Raw genomic sequence first — 18,446 nt, 5'->3', positions numbered from 1 at the left:
TAAATATGGAAGACTTGTTGGTGAGTTTACTTTTACCGTTAGCATTTAAAAAATAGGAAAGTAGGGATGTTTAATATTATTAATAAAATAAGTATTATCAATAATCAGAATATATATATATTTTTTTTTTCATATGAGATTTATAAGATATATTTGATTATATTTATATGAATAATTGCTTTGAAATAAAATATGACTGGTTAGTAAAAATAAAATCTGTATATTAAGAAACATGCTGGGTTTTATCTTCTAATTAAAAGGAGTTAGTTACACCGGATTAAACCAAGGTCATATTATATATATCTCATTCAAACCATCTATTTTTTTTAAAAAAAATCTAAGCCATGACTAATTTCAGTGAAAGATTTTTCTATGTAATTTCAAGGGAGATATTTTCATGGATGCCTGCGAAATCAATCTTGAAACTCGCGTCAACTTCTCATCATTGTTTAAGTTTCATACAAGAAGAATCGTTTTGTAAGCAACAAGATCGGAATATGAGATCAATGGACGATTGTGGTCTCTTTATTCAAGGGAATGCATTTAACTACGACAAGTACATGACAAAGATTTTGGCTCTTCCCAGCCAAAATTTAAGTTATATGGGCGTTCAACCGCATTCTATGAAATTTTTGAGTGATAATGTCCAACTAATCACATCGAGTGGAGGCCTTTTCTTTGGTAGAACCACCGTTACACAATCTCCTTATGTTGAAACTTTTGTTATCCTTAATCCGGTCACTGGGATGATTGCTAAGGTACCGAAACCTTTAGGTTTAGTAAACTATGCTAATATGAAAGTTGTTTTCAATTATAGTGATAATGGTGACCTTCTCCTTATGATCATTATGATGGAGAATGACGATTGGATCTCTTTGGATAAATGTATGGTATACTCCCATGAAGACATGATGTGGAAAGAGAAGAGTGACCAACGTCACAATCTCGGAGGGAGGAGTTTATGTACGGAGAAACATGTTTTCTTGGACAATTGTGTTTATTTTTTATCCGATTTATCATGTTATTTCGGGAGGGAGAACGAGAACTACTTTCCTTACATTGTGAGTTACAACACGAATAATGAAGAAACACGATTTCTTGGATTACCAAAGCGTTCACACAAAGGAAGAAATCATTATACTTGTCGGATGAACATATTCTCGTGGAATAAGGGAAAGACAATGTGTCTAGTTAAACTTCGTAAAGGGTTGTTCACTATATGGGTACTAAATGATATTAAGAAGGGTGACTCGTGGATTCGAATTCTAAGAAAAACATTGTTCGAGATTGGACTACAAGAACATGGAATATCAGAAGTAGCCGACTTTAAGGTGATTAATGGAAAAACCTTGATTGTAGCAATGGAAAATAACAATGTTTATTCTTACAACATATTAGGTGATGATGATCAAGAGAAGAATCTGACTATGATAAGCAATGGACATGGGTGCAATAGTGTGAATTTAATGTTATATTCTTACACCAACACCTTAAGACGAATTCCCAATGGCATACCTCTGATTGATTTTCAAAAAAATCTAGGGTTTATGGAATAAGAAATATATTTGTTTTATAGATTAGATTTTAGAGGTAAATTAGTTATTAAAATCTATAATATTGAATTTAATTTGTAATTTTGTTTAAGTGAAAGTCAAATAATTTCATAATGCACATCAATAGTTTGGTTAATGAGTAATGTGATCAAGCTAGAATATCATAATTTGACAAATTAATTAATATTCATTATTTTGGATCAACTCTATAACACTTCAATTTTTTTTTTCTTAACTCTGCTATTTAATGAATTTGCAGAATTTTAATTTTAATTTATTTTGAAAAAAAAGAAGGACAAAACTAGTTATTTAATCAATTGTTTTGTTTAAGAGTTTTCATGTGTTGAAAATAATAATAGAAAAATCAGTAGCAATAGGAAATTTATATAATTGTTGAGGGTTATTTGAAAAAAATATTCCAGCTTATTTCTTGTTGAATAATTTTGAAAAAAAAAATGTAGGTATGAAAATCAAAATTTATTTAATGAAAAGAAGTGGGATTTTTTTAGATTTTTTGAATTAATTTATTAAAAAATTAATTTTATATTTAAATATCAGAAATAAATTTATTTTAATATTTTAATTAATAAATTAAGTTATTTGATTATTCAGAAAAATATGATGTAATATATTTTTTTAAATAATTCAAATAATCTAAAATAATATATAAGTATAGAATTGGTCAAAATAAGAAATTTATATATATAAGGAAAGTAAATATAAATATATGAATAATTATATTATGAATAAAATATTTATATAAGAAAAATAAATAATGATATTTTTTTTAGTTAGGGAGTTCTTGTTTTCATTAACATTTTAAAAAACGCAAAGTATGGATGTATCATTAAATAAATCAAACCAAGAAATTATATATCATTAAAGAAATAAAATCAAGAAATTATTCTATTATGAAAATCAGTTTATATATTTATTATTATAATTACTTATAGATAAAATATGATATATATTATTTTTAGTAAAAACGGAATCTGTTATAAAGTTAGACAACTAGGAAATACAAATTTAATAAAATATAGTCGGATATATATTCTGTTATTATTTATTTATTCAAATAATTCCATATTTTACTGATAGATAAAATATGATATAATTATTAAAGCAGAATCTGAAAAGTTAGGTATTTAGGAAATAAAAATTTAATAAAATGATATATTTAATTTTTATAAATTCATTTTATTATTTATTATTTATATTCGTATTGAATTAACAGATAATTCATTTTTTATTTTAAAAACCAGAATATTTCCACTCATTTAAATTATTTTGTAAGTTACATTATTAATTAAAACTAGCTAAGATATCATAATATATTTTAATTTAAAACATTTTTAATGAAAATCAGTATTTAATATCTTAACCATACTTTTAACATTTAATATTTGAACTATCATAATTAATTTTGAACTATCATAATTAATTTTGAACTATCATAGTTAAATATTTTTTTTATAAAAACAAAATAACACAAATTTAAACATAAAAATAATTCTTATTTATTCTAGATTAATAGTTAATATAATTAAAATTATTTTTTATTCTTAAAATTTATTAAAATTGATTATAACTTTTTATATTATTAATTATTTAAATATATGTACTTATATTTTAAAAATATATAATAAATTTTTAGTATTTTAATATATTATTTTAATATAATATATTTAAAATTATATTTATAAAATTTATTAATTTTTATATTTTAGTGTGAAGAAATAAAACTTAATTAAAAAAAGAGAAATTAAGGTAGAGAAATATATATATTAGAAGAGAAAAAATAATAATTAAGATAAATAAATTATAACGGAGAAATTAGATAATGATTGGATGATTGTGTTTGTATGAGTAAGATTAAATATAAGTTTTTATATAATTAATTAATATAAATAAAATAAAATAAAAATAAATAATAATAATAATATGTATTTATTGTTTAAAATTATTAATAAATCACAAGTTATCAAATTATATAAATATGAAAAGTAAAAAAAAAATGTTCAAATAAAATTAGAAAGAATACTTTAACAATTAACAACCACCAAGAGTGTGATTTTTTTTTTTTGAAAGAGAATTGTAAAATTTGAGGTCTTGAGATATAACGTGTTTTGAGATATATTGAGTTGGGATAAAGTATTAAATTTAATATAACTTATTCTTTAAAGAAAACAGTTTTGTATTGAGTTGGGATTACGTATTAAATTTTATATCAAACAAAAATATAAGTAAATATTAATTAATTGATTATGATATGATGAATAAAGTTGTATTTAATTTAAAAAAATATGTAAGTTAATATAATAAAAAATAGTTTCACTTTATAAATTATATAAATTTTACTCTTTATAAACTCTTAAATATTAAAATATATATATTTAGAGGTTTCGTGACTTTTAATAATAAAAATATTTTTAGAGATTTCATGTCTATGCGTATATATTAATTAATAGAGAAATTAAGAAATTTCTGAATATTGTGTTGGGCTTAAATAGATTAGATTTTCTATCATACAATTCCCATTTTAATAATTAACTAAAAAAATTCTCAAACAAGATAAATTTTTAAAAAAAATTATAATAATATAGATTAATGTTTAACATTTTTAATAAATTACTAATAATATATTAAAATAAAACACTCTCATTTCACATCTTTATTCACTTCCTTAAAAAACTTATATTCTCACTTTTTTTTTTCAATAAACCTCTCATTTATCGTGACCTTACACTTTCACTTTGGTCTATCAAATATCTTAATTCATATTTTTTTAATATTTAGGATCATGACCTCACACTTTGGTCAATCAAATATTTGATTTATATTTTTTTAACCATTTTCAATTGTTATCGGATCTATTATCTTTCGGTAAACCACGTCTCAACCACATTTGATTAAAATGTTATACTTGTTTTTGTTAGGTTGTAAGTTTGAAACATAATAATCATTTTAAGTTTATGGACGGGTCAACCCACAATCCGAACAAGTATCCATTTACTCTCACATATATATTCAAATTAACCACAGCTCTCGACCCGACAATCTGAACACTTTAAAAATTAAGAATCATTAACCAAACAAAACAAGTACAACCTTTAACCAACTAGGCTAATAACACTTTATATTTTAAATTTAATGATTCTTAATTTTTAAAGTGTCCGGATTGTCGGGTTGAGAGCTGTGGTTAATTTGGATATATATGTGGAGTAAATGAATACTTGGATCAGATTGTGAGTTGACCTGCTCAAAAACATTTTTATCGTAACATTTTTTTCACAATTTTTTATATTATTACACGTGCAAATACATGGAATATATACTAATATTATTAAAATAACTTTTCTTTCTATATTAATAAGATATTAGTAAGAGAGAAAGAGAAAAGTAAAAAAAAAAAAAAAAAAAAAAAAAAAAGTGATAATGTTAAAAAAAACCCGGTTTGATCACGGAACCGTTTTCAAAAGAATCAAAACTTTGCTTTTTACTTGAATATGTGGAACTCACATGTCTGAAAGGAAGTTCTTTTGCTGATATTATCGCCAATCGGTCATTCATAGTATTGCCATACTTCCCTATTCATTGTGGGTTGTGGGTTGGTTATTCGTCAGCAAAGGCTTAGCATACGATGTGTTTGGAATCCCTCGAACAATTTAGAGAGGGAGAATGTCGAAGGCAAACGACAGCGCAGGAGTACCTACTACTGAAGAAATGCAGCAGCAAGTTGTAAATCCATGGGAGGTTTCAGCTAAAGACGGAGGCAAAATTGACTACGACAAACTCATCGATAAGTTCGGCTGCCATGCCAAAGGCTCGATCAGCAATTGATTGATCGAGTTCACCGTATCACATCTCGGCCTCCCCATGTCTTCCTCCGCCGTGTCGTCTTCTTCGCCCACAGGTCCAATACCCATTTCACACACTATAATTTACTTCCTTTGAAATGGGTTCTTACTCTGTTAAGCTTTTTTACAGGGATTTTAATGAAATTCTCGATGCTTTTGAGAAAGGACAGAGTTCTGAGGTCCGTCATCTGAAGCTCTGCATATGGGTCATTTTATCCCTTTCATGTTCACTAAGTAAGTCTGCTATCAGATGTAGTTCCTTGTAAGGGAAAGAAATGGGAAATGGGAAATTGCAAGTCTTGGAGTTTAACTGAAGATATTATTATCATGTTCTGATTCTTTAAGGTGTATATTTGAATAAGACTGATGTTCAAAAATGATTTTAGAATTTTCATCTGGTTTGAAGATGTACTGGTTATTCTTCAAGTGACATTGCTATAGATATTTGCAGGATGCTTTCAAGGTTCCTTTGGTCATACAGCTAACTGATGATGAAGAGTGCATGTGGAAAAACTTTTCAGTGGAGGAGTGCAAGAGACTTGCCAGAGAAAATGCCAAAGACATAATTGCTTGTGGGTTTGACATTTCTAAAACCTTCATCTTCCAGGATTTCAATTATGTTGGTGGGTAAGTTCCTTACTTATACACTCTAATAAACATAATTGTACTCCTATAGTCCGATTGATTTGGGGATTATGAGATCAAAACCTTGTTTGATGAAAAAGTGGATTATTTGGGTTAAATTACTAAAATAAGTAATTTGGTGTTTTAATTGATGATGAGATAAGGGGTTATAATCCAAATAACCCTACATCAAACAAGCTCCTATACTTTGTATTTCACATTTTTGTGAATATTCCATATGCAATTATGTTTAAGTTTAAATTGTGTCCCTTACATTACTCTTAATGTTACCTTTAGCAGCTTGTCCACCTCACTATTCTTAGACAGTATTAAACCAGTTCTAAATAATTGTTGTGATTGAAAATAGGTAAAAGCTTGACTTCCTTAGTTGTCAATTGCAAGGAAGTCAAGGTTAAATTTCCCTCTCTCAACTGACTATATTATATCCTCTTCTCCACTTCAACGTTAATACACCAACCAAATCGAAAGGAAAAATATCATAGCAGACTATTTTATAAACACGTGGAATTCATTCCAGGAATATTTTATAAACATTATTTCTTGTTTCATTTAACTAAGAGTTCTTCTCATTGCAGTGCCTTCTATGAGAATATGGTGAGGATTAGCAAATGTGTCACCTACAATAAGGTGAACATTCATCATGTTCTTTTGAAGGCGATTCTTTAGTCTATTTTAATTGTGTTCTTCATATATCATTTTCAAATGTCGAAACATGCTTTTAAAACCTTGATGTTGCTTTGCAGGTTGTAGGCATTTTTGGCTTTTCAGGAGAAGATCATATTGGGAAGATAAGTTTTCCATCTGTTCAGGTATGAAATCTTGGTTAATTCATCTATGTAATGTTTTTTAAGACCTTCAATTGTCAAATCTATTGCTCTTTTGGAAAGCTTCGTCAATATCTAGCTGATCTAAAATTAGTTGTATATGAGCTATTCACAAGTAGTGTCCTGGTAGAAACTTTTCATTTTTATATATGCAACTGAGCACTTTTCAGATGTTAAATGCTGGAATAAGCTGTCTGACAAGTAACTCCTTTGCTATTTGGTCTAATCTTTAATCAATTATAGCTTCATGTACACTAACAATAGGATCATAGCCATTTACTAACATTCTGTTATGGAATGAAGTAAGTCTGAAAACATGTAAATCTTGTTCATAGACAGAAGATATAGTAATGAAAGGAAATGAAAGAAGGATCCTTCATATTTTTTCATGATATTATTATCCATAACTTATATATCTATGTGAGGCTGTGAGGAATATTCCATGTTACCTTTTTGTTCTTAAGTGTATATTTGACATCATCACTTCTTCATAGAAGACTGGCTGCTATAGTTAAATAATTTTCTCCATGGTTACGTTGCTTAAATTTTTTCTTTCTTTTCTTGAGGAAGTAGAAATAAAGAGGAATAGTTGTTAATGGATTGTTAACTTTCTTATTACAGGCTGCTCCCTCCTTTACCAGCTCATTTGCACACTTATTCCATGGCAATAATAATATTCGCTGCTTGATTCCTTGTGCGATTGACCTTCTTTCCATACTTCTTTCCTATCATATGTGTCCTGATATTTGTCAATTATACAATTTTTATATCTGTAGGATCCTTACTTTCAGATGACACGAGATGTTGCTCCTCGGTTGGGTTATCACAAGCCTGCTTTGATTGAGTCATCGTTCTTTCCTGCTTTACAGGTCAGACTATGATTAAAGTTAAACTGAGCCTATTTGGAAACTAGTATATTGTCACAATCACGATATATTGGATATCCCCAAAGTTAAAATTGAGAGTGATTTTTTTTTCGTTTAGTATAAGATTTTTTCTCAATCAGGATCAGATTGTTGTTTTTATCAATATCCAAATTATAGCGTGATTGTTGTTGCTTCATTTGGTATACAAATTATTTTTTAGATAATCATCCAAATTATACTGTAATTTTTTGCTTCATTTGATATAAAGATTCCTTTCTCAATTATGATCAGATTATTTTGTTGATCATTGTATTTTTTTCGACAAACATAACAAATGTAGATTTCTGGATAATGATCATCATGAAAAATTCCGACACGAAAACAATTTCCGATTTCAGCAATTTGCCTTGCAGAAGAAATACTTTTTCACCTTGTAATGTCACAATGTTTAAGTGATCAAGATGAATGGTTTTTGCACCACTTCACATTTTTTAGTATCTAAATTCTATTAGAACATCTGGCATATACCAATTTTCTTTCAGATGTCAACTTCTGCAACATAATTTAAAACTTAAAACCTAAGATACTTATTTAACATTTTATGGATTCACAATATCAAATTTTGCATTTGACTTGAGATATTCTTATTACGTAGGAAGAAGAGAATCTGGATTAGTTAAAAAAGATCTATATGCATGGAAGAATATGATGGTTGTTGGAAATAAGCTTAAAATTTTGCTCTTGTGAGATTATATATGGTTTAAAAGATTGGTTTTCTACTAACCGTAAACAGCCTTTCTGTGTCATGTCTAATAGTCTTCATATGAGGGTTGCAGGGAGATAATGGAAAGATGTCTGCTAGTGATCCTAATTCTGCTATATATGTGACCGATTCTGAGAGATAATGGAAAGATGTCTGCTAGTGATCCTAATTCTGCTATATATGTGACCGATTCTGAGAAGGAAATAAAAAACAAGGTTTATCTATCAAATTCTGTCAGTAGTTTGATATTCTTTGAATTAGAATTCAGTTTCTTAGGTATGATAGTACCATAGTAACAACAACTGATAATCTAGATAGAATGATTAGTTCAAATATAACCTTGAACTTGTAAATTCATTTATTGCAGACACTTCCATCTTCCTATAACCCTTGTAATTGGAAAAACAAAGTTGAATCAATTGCTAATTCTTATAAAGACACTTTTGTTTATGCTTAAATTACAGATGGTGGATGCTTTTATGAAGGTGAGACCTCTTCCTAATATGTTCAACTAACTAATAAGAAGTCATACTCTGCTATTTGTGTGATTATGTGATTTTGATTCCGGTTGAGACAAACATTTTGTGTGATTATGTGATTATGAGTCCGGTTAAGATAAACATACTTCTACATTTTAGAAAAGCACTTTCAAAACATATCTTTGTTTTCACTCTAAAATAATATCAATGAATATTGTCGTTAATTTAGTTAAACACAATGTTTTAATTGGGAAGTGGAAATCAAACAAGGATCTTGCACATGCAAGGGGTGTATAAAACAAAGTTGGCAGGGGAAATAACAAATGGAGAAAGAGAAAGACCTTTTTTTTTATTGTTGGCTTGGTCAGAGAAAGACCCACCACCTCAGGTGGTCTGTAAAAGTATGTCTGCTGGTGCTGCCGGTGGGAGGAGAAGAGTATATAGGGACTAGAGATGGCGATGGAGTCAAAGGGAGGGATTACAATGACAATGATTGGGCACTGGTATATCTGATCTGGATTCCACTTATAACTATTTCATGAACAAATATTTTTTTTCTTTTCTTTAGATGGGACAGTTTTGCTTATACACACACAAAACAGCCAACAAAACAATAACTAATACAAATTACACAATAATTACAAGTACAATAGTGAAAACTATCCTAAGTAATACCTGACACTTTAATTCAACTTATCCAAATATTATATTTCTCGATTTCTCAACTAAATTGATGGGTTAGAAATGAACCTAATCATGTTTGATAAGGCGGCGAATGCAACATTTTTTTGGTATTCATATTTTCCCCCTTTTTGGCCCAATTCCTTGGTTGGCCGAATTGGCCACTTTCGGTGAATCGAAGTCGACCTTTGGTTCTCAAATTGAAGACGTTATAGGAATATCGAGAGAGCTTGAATGTGTCAATTCTTAGTTGCTCTTTCTTATTCTCTTCTAAAGCAAGTTTCTTTACATCTCCACCTAAGCCTCTACAGATGAATCTTCTTCATAGTCACAGAAGCAATAAGGACATTAAAGGAATTGCTCCTGACATACATAGATTATGACCTCTTTGGTTAAATTCTCTCGCCAAGGTTTCACTGAATCTAGCTTAGGAACTTATACCTCTTCGGTTACATACTTGATTGTACGGAATCCTGCCCTTCGCTTATGCTTATGGGTTCACAGTAAACCTGGCCTCCACTCGACCTATATGGGTTCAGAGTAAACCTGGCCTCCACTCGACCTATGGGAAGAGTTCGGGATTTAAGTGATAGAGGGAAAGAACCATAGCCCTGGGCGTAGGTCCAACCTCTTCAGTCAGAGTAGCATCTGGGGCACGCCCTTTTCTTACCACCCAACCCCTTGTTCCAATCATACTTTGCACCCAACTCTTAACCCTCTTTCTTATAGGCGGATTGAAGCCGAAGCTAAAGGACTTCCTTATGGCTCCCGTACCATCGATTTAGTCCTTGGTTTTGGTTCTATCCACTCTGTTGTTAACATTATTTATAATTTGAGATTCATTCTTCCAGCCTAGCGGTAAGAAAAGGTGGATATTCTCAGTTTTCTTAAGGTCTTAGGTTTGAGTCCGTTAGACGGCAAGTTCGGCGCTTAATTAAATGATTAAGTGTGTTTACGGGCTATGTGTTTAACTCATTGTCCTATTTTATCCCCTTCTTCTATCCTAGAGGTAACAACAAGTGAATATTCTCACATTAAGGTCCTAGGTTCGAACCTGTTAAGCGACAAGTTCGGCGCCTAGTTAAACGATTAAGTGTGTTTGCAAACTATGTGCTTAACCCATTGCTCCATTTTATCCATTTTTTTAGCCTAGCGGCAACAACAAGTGAATACTCTCATCCTAAGGTCATAGGTTTGAGCCCGTCAGGCGACAAATTCTGCGCCTGATTAAATGTTTAAATGTGTTTGTGGGTTATGTGTTTAATCTGTTGTCCATTTTTTTAATTTATAATTTGGGCCTCCCCTTGATTAACTCCTATTTTTGCAGATAAAGTGATAAAGTAATAGTAATAAACGAAAACTTTAAAACCAGGACTTATGTTCCACTTTCGTTAAAAAAAGTTTTTACATTAGCTTTTAAGTTAAATTCATTTGATTGAACTTTTAGATTTGTTTTTTTCTCTCCGAGATAAAGAGTGCTTATTTAAATGAACAATGGTATGATAAAATACATTTGTTTTTTATTTAGGAATGGGAAATAAAATAAATTGAAAGTGTTTGGTTGATGGGTTCATTCTAGCATATTGATTTGATTAACCATACTTAAATAATTATTCATTCCTCTCTAAATTGGTAATTTCTTTCATAATTATAATATTATATATATTTTTATTTATAATTATATTAAACGTTTTTTATAATAAAAAAATTAATTTATTTATTTAAAGAAATTATTTTAATTATTTAAATAATATAAAAAATTATTTAAAATAAAATAAAATTAATGAAATAAAATTTTAATAATAATTACAATCACTAATAATAATATAAAAATATAGTTAATTTTAAATATTATATATTAATAATAAAATTATAATAAATTAATTAAAATATAAAAACTTAGAAATAAAATAACAATTTTATATAAAAAATATTAGAAAAGTTAAATATTAAATATTTTAATAAAAAAATGTTATTAAAAAAAATTATACCATGTTATAATATATGTTATTAAATAAAATGTTATATTTAATTTAATTAATTATTAATATATAATATTTTAAAAAATTTATCTTATATTATTTATGTAATTTTTTATTTATAACTAAAAAAAATTGAGTCATTCAACTAATTTTTATAAGTATTTAATATATATATATATATATATATATATATATATATATATATATATAATTGTTATGATAAGATATTAAATGTTTATATTTTATTAAATTATAAATTTCAATATTTTGTATATTTTAAACAAGATATAAAAATAATATTATTTTATATTTTTAATTAAATAAAATATAATAAAAAATAAAATAAAAATATTAATACTAGTTTCATTTACAAAATAATATTAATAATTTCTTTCTAATAAATCTAAATATTATTAATGGAAATATCTAAACGTTATTACTCCAAACCAAACATTCATTTTTATCAATCATACTTAATCTCATTTCACACGTCTATAATTCTAATTCTAATTCTAATTCTAATTCTAATTCTAATTCTAATTCTAATTCTAATTCTAATTCTAATTCTAATTCTAATTCTCTTATTTAAATAATTAATAAGATGCCCATATTATGGAACTATATCCCCATGCTATTAGAGAAAAAAAAATTCCAAGAAAATCATAGTTTACAAAGCGGTAAAGATGTGCCACCCACATGATGATCAACAACTAACTTTAGGGGTAACTCGATGTGGATGGGAGACTAAACTAATAAGGGCAAAGAAAAGAAAACAAACTATGTCAATTATATTTAGACAAACCACACAAGTCATGAACCTCTGCCATATAACTTATAAGAGTGGGTATGAAATTACTACTTTGAGAGCTCTCGTAAAAAGAAAAGGACAATTTTATGTTTCAATTCGTCTGCGATTATCATAATAACGTTTTATCTAAGGACGTTGAGTGAACGTAGGTGGGCTAAGGCTAGGCCTACTTTTATCTGTCCAAGGGTTTTCTTGTTACTGATTAATAGATATACCAGAAAGGGCACCTTGAACTACAATTGAATATCGAATACCGAATAAACGCAAGTATGTCGTTGATCTTGCTTAATCTATTTTCATATCATATATATAATTTGTTCAATGCCTTCTTCTAAAATTCAAGGAGTATGTTCATGCCACCATTCAATAATAAGAAAGTAATTTATTAACATTACAAATCTTACTCTTTAGTGATTTGGTACTTTCCATAATACAAATCAGATGAAATAAGAACGAAAGATAAACATCAAGCACATGAAGGGAATTAACAAGCATCGGATAACCATAAAGATATAAGTTTCTCTTGCTTTAGAGAAAAGGAAAACGCGTACAAATTTAAACGAACGTTGATTGGGTAGAAAAAGATAGATTTTCATGCTTCAGATCACAGCTAAATTACTTTAATACTCCCACTTAGACTTTGAGACTTGGGGATTGCATAAAGGTGCTTTATGTCCGACCGGAAGAGATGCGAGAAAAGTTAGTCCAAATTCATCTCTTGCTTTCTTGCGAGGATCATTGGCATCAGAGAAGTAAAATAATGAGACGAGGCAACCTTCACTAATTTAATTAGCGTTAGCAAGGATAAATTTATTTCATGTTTTCAAGGATAGGTCATTGGACTCCTTTTCAATAATTATCACATTTTTTACTCTTCATTTGAGTTCGATCTGTGTGGTTGTAGTCAAGTCTAAGGCAACTTCATACTCTTCTTTAGTATATTTATATTTAACATATAAATGAAGGAAAGTAAATAAGTCCAAGTGAATCCATTTCATTTTCAAATCCAGCTAACCTAATCTAACCTCAAATTTGTAGCTTATGGTCGTGAGGTCTATCAAATAATATCTTCAAGTCAGGTTAATATAAAGGTGCAACTTTGATAGAGAATGAGTGGAGAGGGACTGCGATCAGGATAAAAGCAAGGCACTAGCATAATCCGAGTGCTTACTCTCCACTCACTATTAAATAGTGAGATCACATTTTTTTTATAAGATGGTTAAGGGCTCAATGCGTCTAATGAAGAAATTTGAAGCTAGAAGAGAGCAATGGAAGAGATCAAAGAAAAGCAAATCACTTACAGACCTTTATCCATAAGGGCATCATCAATCTTAGGGGTCACCCGTAATTTAGGCGATTGACCCGAACACAACACAATAATGATGGTTGAAGACATATAGTCGCAGAAGAGTGAAAGACGAGTAAGTAAGACCCAACCGACATAATGGGAGCTTAAGTCTTCATGCCCAAGTGTGTTATCGCAATGGGATCTGGTCTCTGGTCGCTCATGCCTCTGTGGAGCTAATAAAGTGGGTTCATCTTCCTTTCCTTTCCTTCTTGACATTCGAGAATAGAACAAGCGACCCCTCACAATTATTTCTCTAAGAGGCTTTTGGAGTTGGACTTAGTTCAGTTTAAAGAGCCAATGAGCGATCACACTAAATGATAAAGTGCCTTTAATATATGGGATGGTTGTGAAGTGGGTCCCTCAATCGATGTTGCACATGAATCTTACTCGGACCTATAAGTTCAATCTTTTGAATTAGCCAACTAACTTTCCTTCTCATCAAATGAGAAAGCCCAAACTCAAGCCATTTAGCATCAAAATGAAAATAATAACTATCGTTAGGGGTGTTCAACCGATCAGTTGGTTCCAATTAAGTCAATTTTACCTCTTATTTTATAAATCGATTAACCGACTAGTATTGATATCAGTTTTATCAGTTTTGGTTCTACTGGTTTCAGTCGGTTAATGGGGCTTAACCGCTACTGGTTTCGGTCGGTTAATCGGGCTTAACCGGGAACTGATAATTAAATTTTTTAAATTAAGTATTAAATTTATAAATTGATTTTTTTTTCAATTTTTTTTTGCGCCATCCTATTATCTTCTCCATTTTTTTCTATGTTATAATATAATATATTATATATATTATTGTTATAATATAATATATTATAAGAATATTTTATAAATATATTTAAAAATATATTATAATATATTATATCATATTATTATAATAATATAATATATTTTAAAAGTCTCTATTTATATAAATTATTGTTTTAAAAATAATTTTATACAAGTTATAATTTAAAAATAAATAATATATATAAATTATTAAATATTATTTATAATATATCTAATATTTACAAAATAACTAATATAAATTAAAAATATAAATATATAATTAAATTATTATCGGTTAACCGCTAGAAAAATAGTTCAACCGAAAACCGAACCGTTTAACCGGTAAAAAACCGATTAATCAGAATCGTTAGAACCGATTAACCAGTAAACCGATAAATGAAACCGATAAGGTATCGGTTCGATTATCGGTTTTTTAATTTTTTTTTTGCACAATCCTAACTATCGTATCAATTTTTTGAGCTAAATTGGGAGGGTTGTACTTAGGGATGACAATGTGTACCCTACCCATCGGGTAGTGAAGTACTAATTCCTAAACCCGATTATAATTTTACTACCCAACCTCGAACCCGACCTCGATGGTATCTTTTTTTATATTCCGATCCCTGATTTATTGGGTACTCGATCCTCGATAAGAACCCTATTACCCGATTAAATTTGTATTAGATTATATAAGTTGTAGAATAAGAAACATAATTTTATTAAATAATAAATAATTTTAAAAAAATGAAAGATTACTTGATGGAAGATAATAACTTTATTTTAGAGTTAAATGTTGGAATGAGGTTTAAAAAAAAGTTAAAAAATGAAAATGAAGATGAGAGAGAAATAATATTTTGTTATTTAAAAAAAAGTTAAAGAAGAAGAATTGAAGAGTAATGAAGAGGTGAAATTTGACGAAATGACCCCAATATCGGGTTTTTGGGAAATGACTCAGTCCTCATAATGTTTGCATAAATGATCTTTTTGGCATGTACAAAGTCCAAAATACCCCTTTGCGTCACACCAAACATTTATTCTCATGACGCGAAGAGGTAGCCTATGAAATGTTCATATGTACTAATAGTCAAACCAATCAATTTTATTTCAAATATATTCGTATACATTATTCTTCAATGATGTATTTTTAACATTCATCTCTCAAATTCACACCCACATATACCACATTCATTATCCTTTAATGATACACTCAATAATTCTCAATTCAAATCACAATTTACTTATCTCTCAAATTCAAATTCGCATCATTAAAACTCATTCACTCTAAATTCAAATCATCATTCACTAATCTCTCAAATTCGCACCCACCATTAAGTGTGAGTATTCGGATTATCCGAATTTGAACTATCCGTATTATATATTTTCCAATCTGAGTTCAAGTCTGAATCTGAACTATCCAAATTTTTTCGGATACGAATACGGATATTACAGACTATCCGAATACTAAACGACATTATCTCAAATGATCCATGTAAGTCAGTAGCAAGTTTTTGACGGTATCATGAATATAATATTACAACAATAATTCTTATTTTGAATGTCTAATTGAAGTTGTCCAAACTCCATAAGGATCATTTAAAATATTTCTAAAGCCCAGGTCCAACTTAGTTCGGATATCCGAACTCAAAATTTTTAATTCTAGATCCGAATCTGAACTAAAGAGTTCGGAATATCCGAATATGTATCCGAGTCCGAACTATTTAAATCCGAATCTGAAAAAAGAATGGATTCGGATTTGGATTTCGGATACTGGATTTAATGCTCACTCTTACCCACCATCATATATTATAAGATTATTTTTAACACTTCTCTCAAATTCGTACTCATATAAAACACAATATATTATCTTTTAAGTTTTAATGATGCATTTTTAACACTCATATATCAAATTTGCACCCACACATACCACATTCATTATCCTTTAATGATGCATTCTTAATCATAATTCATTCTCAAATCAAATCACAATTCACATATCTCTCAAATTCAAATTCGCATTCTTAACCTTCATTCTTAATTCAAATCATTATTCACTAATCTCTCAAATTTGCACTCAACACCATACATTATCTTTTAAAAATTTATTCTTAACACTCATATTTCGAATTCATACTCACCTATGCTGCCATACATTATCAAAGATTTAAACCATCGTTTTAAACCATCGTTTTAAGCATAAAATGTGAAATTTTGACTGTTAGACCATTGCAATAAATTTATAATTTTATATATTTATATATATTTTGTATTTAAGATTTTGATGTTAATCATTATATTAACTATTAAATTATCTATATTCATAGAAAAAATAATAAATTAGGAGAGATTTTTTTTTTTTATTAAGATAAGAGATTAACTAATTTTATTATATATTATTGGGAAAATATGAATAGATAAATTGTTTTTTCTTAAAAAAATTATATTATATAGCTATTATATATTGAGAAATAAATTTAGAGATATATTTTTGTAATTAGGATAGGAGAAATAAAATTATTTATATTATATAATTATTATATATGGCTTTAATATGTAAAGTTTTATTTATTTATTTATATATATATATACTGAGAATAAATATTTATATAAAATTAATGATAAAAAATAATATATTTATATTTATAATTATATATATTTAAATAATTATAATTACTAACTTCATAATTATATATATATATATAATATTTATATAAATAAATAACTATGTATATATAAAATAAAATATATATATTTATATTTATATGATAAAGAAAATAATATATATATATATATATATATATATAAAAGAAAAAAGAAAAATTAATTATTATTAGTGGCTTCATAATATTATATATAAATAAATTAGTGATTAGAGAATATATATTTTATATGATTATTAAATATAATAAGAGATAAAAATATATTTATGTAAAATTGATTAGAAAGAGAATGTATATATAATTAATTATGAGAGATAAAAAATGATATAATATATATATATATATATATATATATATATATATATATATATATATTTATATAGAGAAAATAAAATTTTATTAGTAAAAGAAAAATTATGAGAAAAAAATCTATGGATATATATGTATTTGGAACTAAATAAATATTTAATATTATAAATATATATATATATATATAAATAATTAAAAAATAAAGAAAATTATATATATTATGAAAGAAAAAATAATTAAAATAAAATAGGAAACCCATGTTATATCCTTGAAATTTTTTAGATTGCATGTTGTTATATATATATATATAATTTAAATAATTTAATTAATTTAGAAAATTTAAAAATACAATTTTTTCTCGGTCCCTTCAATTATTTTCGATTCTTTTCTCTCAAATTTTTTTGATTTGAATATATATATATACTTTTAAGCTTTTGGTGTACTTTTCAACCGTTGATAGATTGTTTGTAACTCATACACTCCAAATCGCGTTGATAGTCTTTTTTCGGATTTGTGTATGTCTTTTCTTAGCAACAAAATAAACGAAATTGTCATGAATTATTTTTAATATATTTAATAATGAGTTATTTAGTTTGATCTTTCGTATAAAAATCTTCTTATATATATTCTCTCGTATACAAGTTTTTCACTGTTTTGTTTATATATATAATTCATTATTATTTGTCAAAATATTTATACTGGAGTGTTTATCCACTCTTGGTTTAAGATAATTTCAATTCTCGTTTTTATGTAAATTCAAATTGAATTAAATGAGAAATAAAATTTCTTATAAAAAATACAATTAGTAGATTAATATATTTTTAATATAAAGAGTTTAGAAATGGATAATTTCAAATAATCCACATCAAGCAAGCAAGCCTTTAAACAAACCCTCTC

The 18,446-nt window shown here is 27.4% G+C and overlaps 2 protein-coding genes across 2 annotated transcripts; both read left to right on the top strand.

The window, feature by feature from the left end:
* Positions 1-344: 344 nt before the first annotated feature.
* On the top strand, positions 345-1,556 carry LOC124943166. The gene has a single exon (XM_047483716.1). The coding sequence runs from the start codon at positions 345-347 to the stop codon at positions 1,554-1,556; it is 1,212 nt and encodes a 403-aa protein (XP_047339672.1).
* Positions 1,557-5,610: 4,054 nt separating this feature from the next.
* Positions 5,611-7,674, top strand: LOC124943165 (tryptophan--tRNA ligase, cytoplasmic-like). The gene is made up of 5 exons (XM_047483715.1): positions 5,611-5,644; positions 5,852-6,037; positions 6,631-6,682; positions 6,799-6,864; positions 7,501-7,674. Exons 1-5 carry the CDS (start codon positions 5,613-5,615, stop codon positions 7,672-7,674), a joined length of 510 nt encoding a protein of 169 aa, XP_047339671.1. The 5' UTR covers positions 5,611-5,612.
* Positions 7,675-18,446: the final 10,772 nt, after the last annotated feature.

This window comes from Impatiens glandulifera, chromosome 6, assembly GCF_907164915.1.
Source record: "Impatiens glandulifera chromosome 6, dImpGla2.1, whole genome shotgun sequence".
Taxonomy (NCBI): domain Eukaryota; kingdom Viridiplantae; phylum Streptophyta; class Magnoliopsida; order Ericales; family Balsaminaceae; genus Impatiens; species Impatiens glandulifera.
Note: the sequence above shows the minus strand (reverse complement) of the source record. Positions and strands in the feature narration are given on the sequence as shown.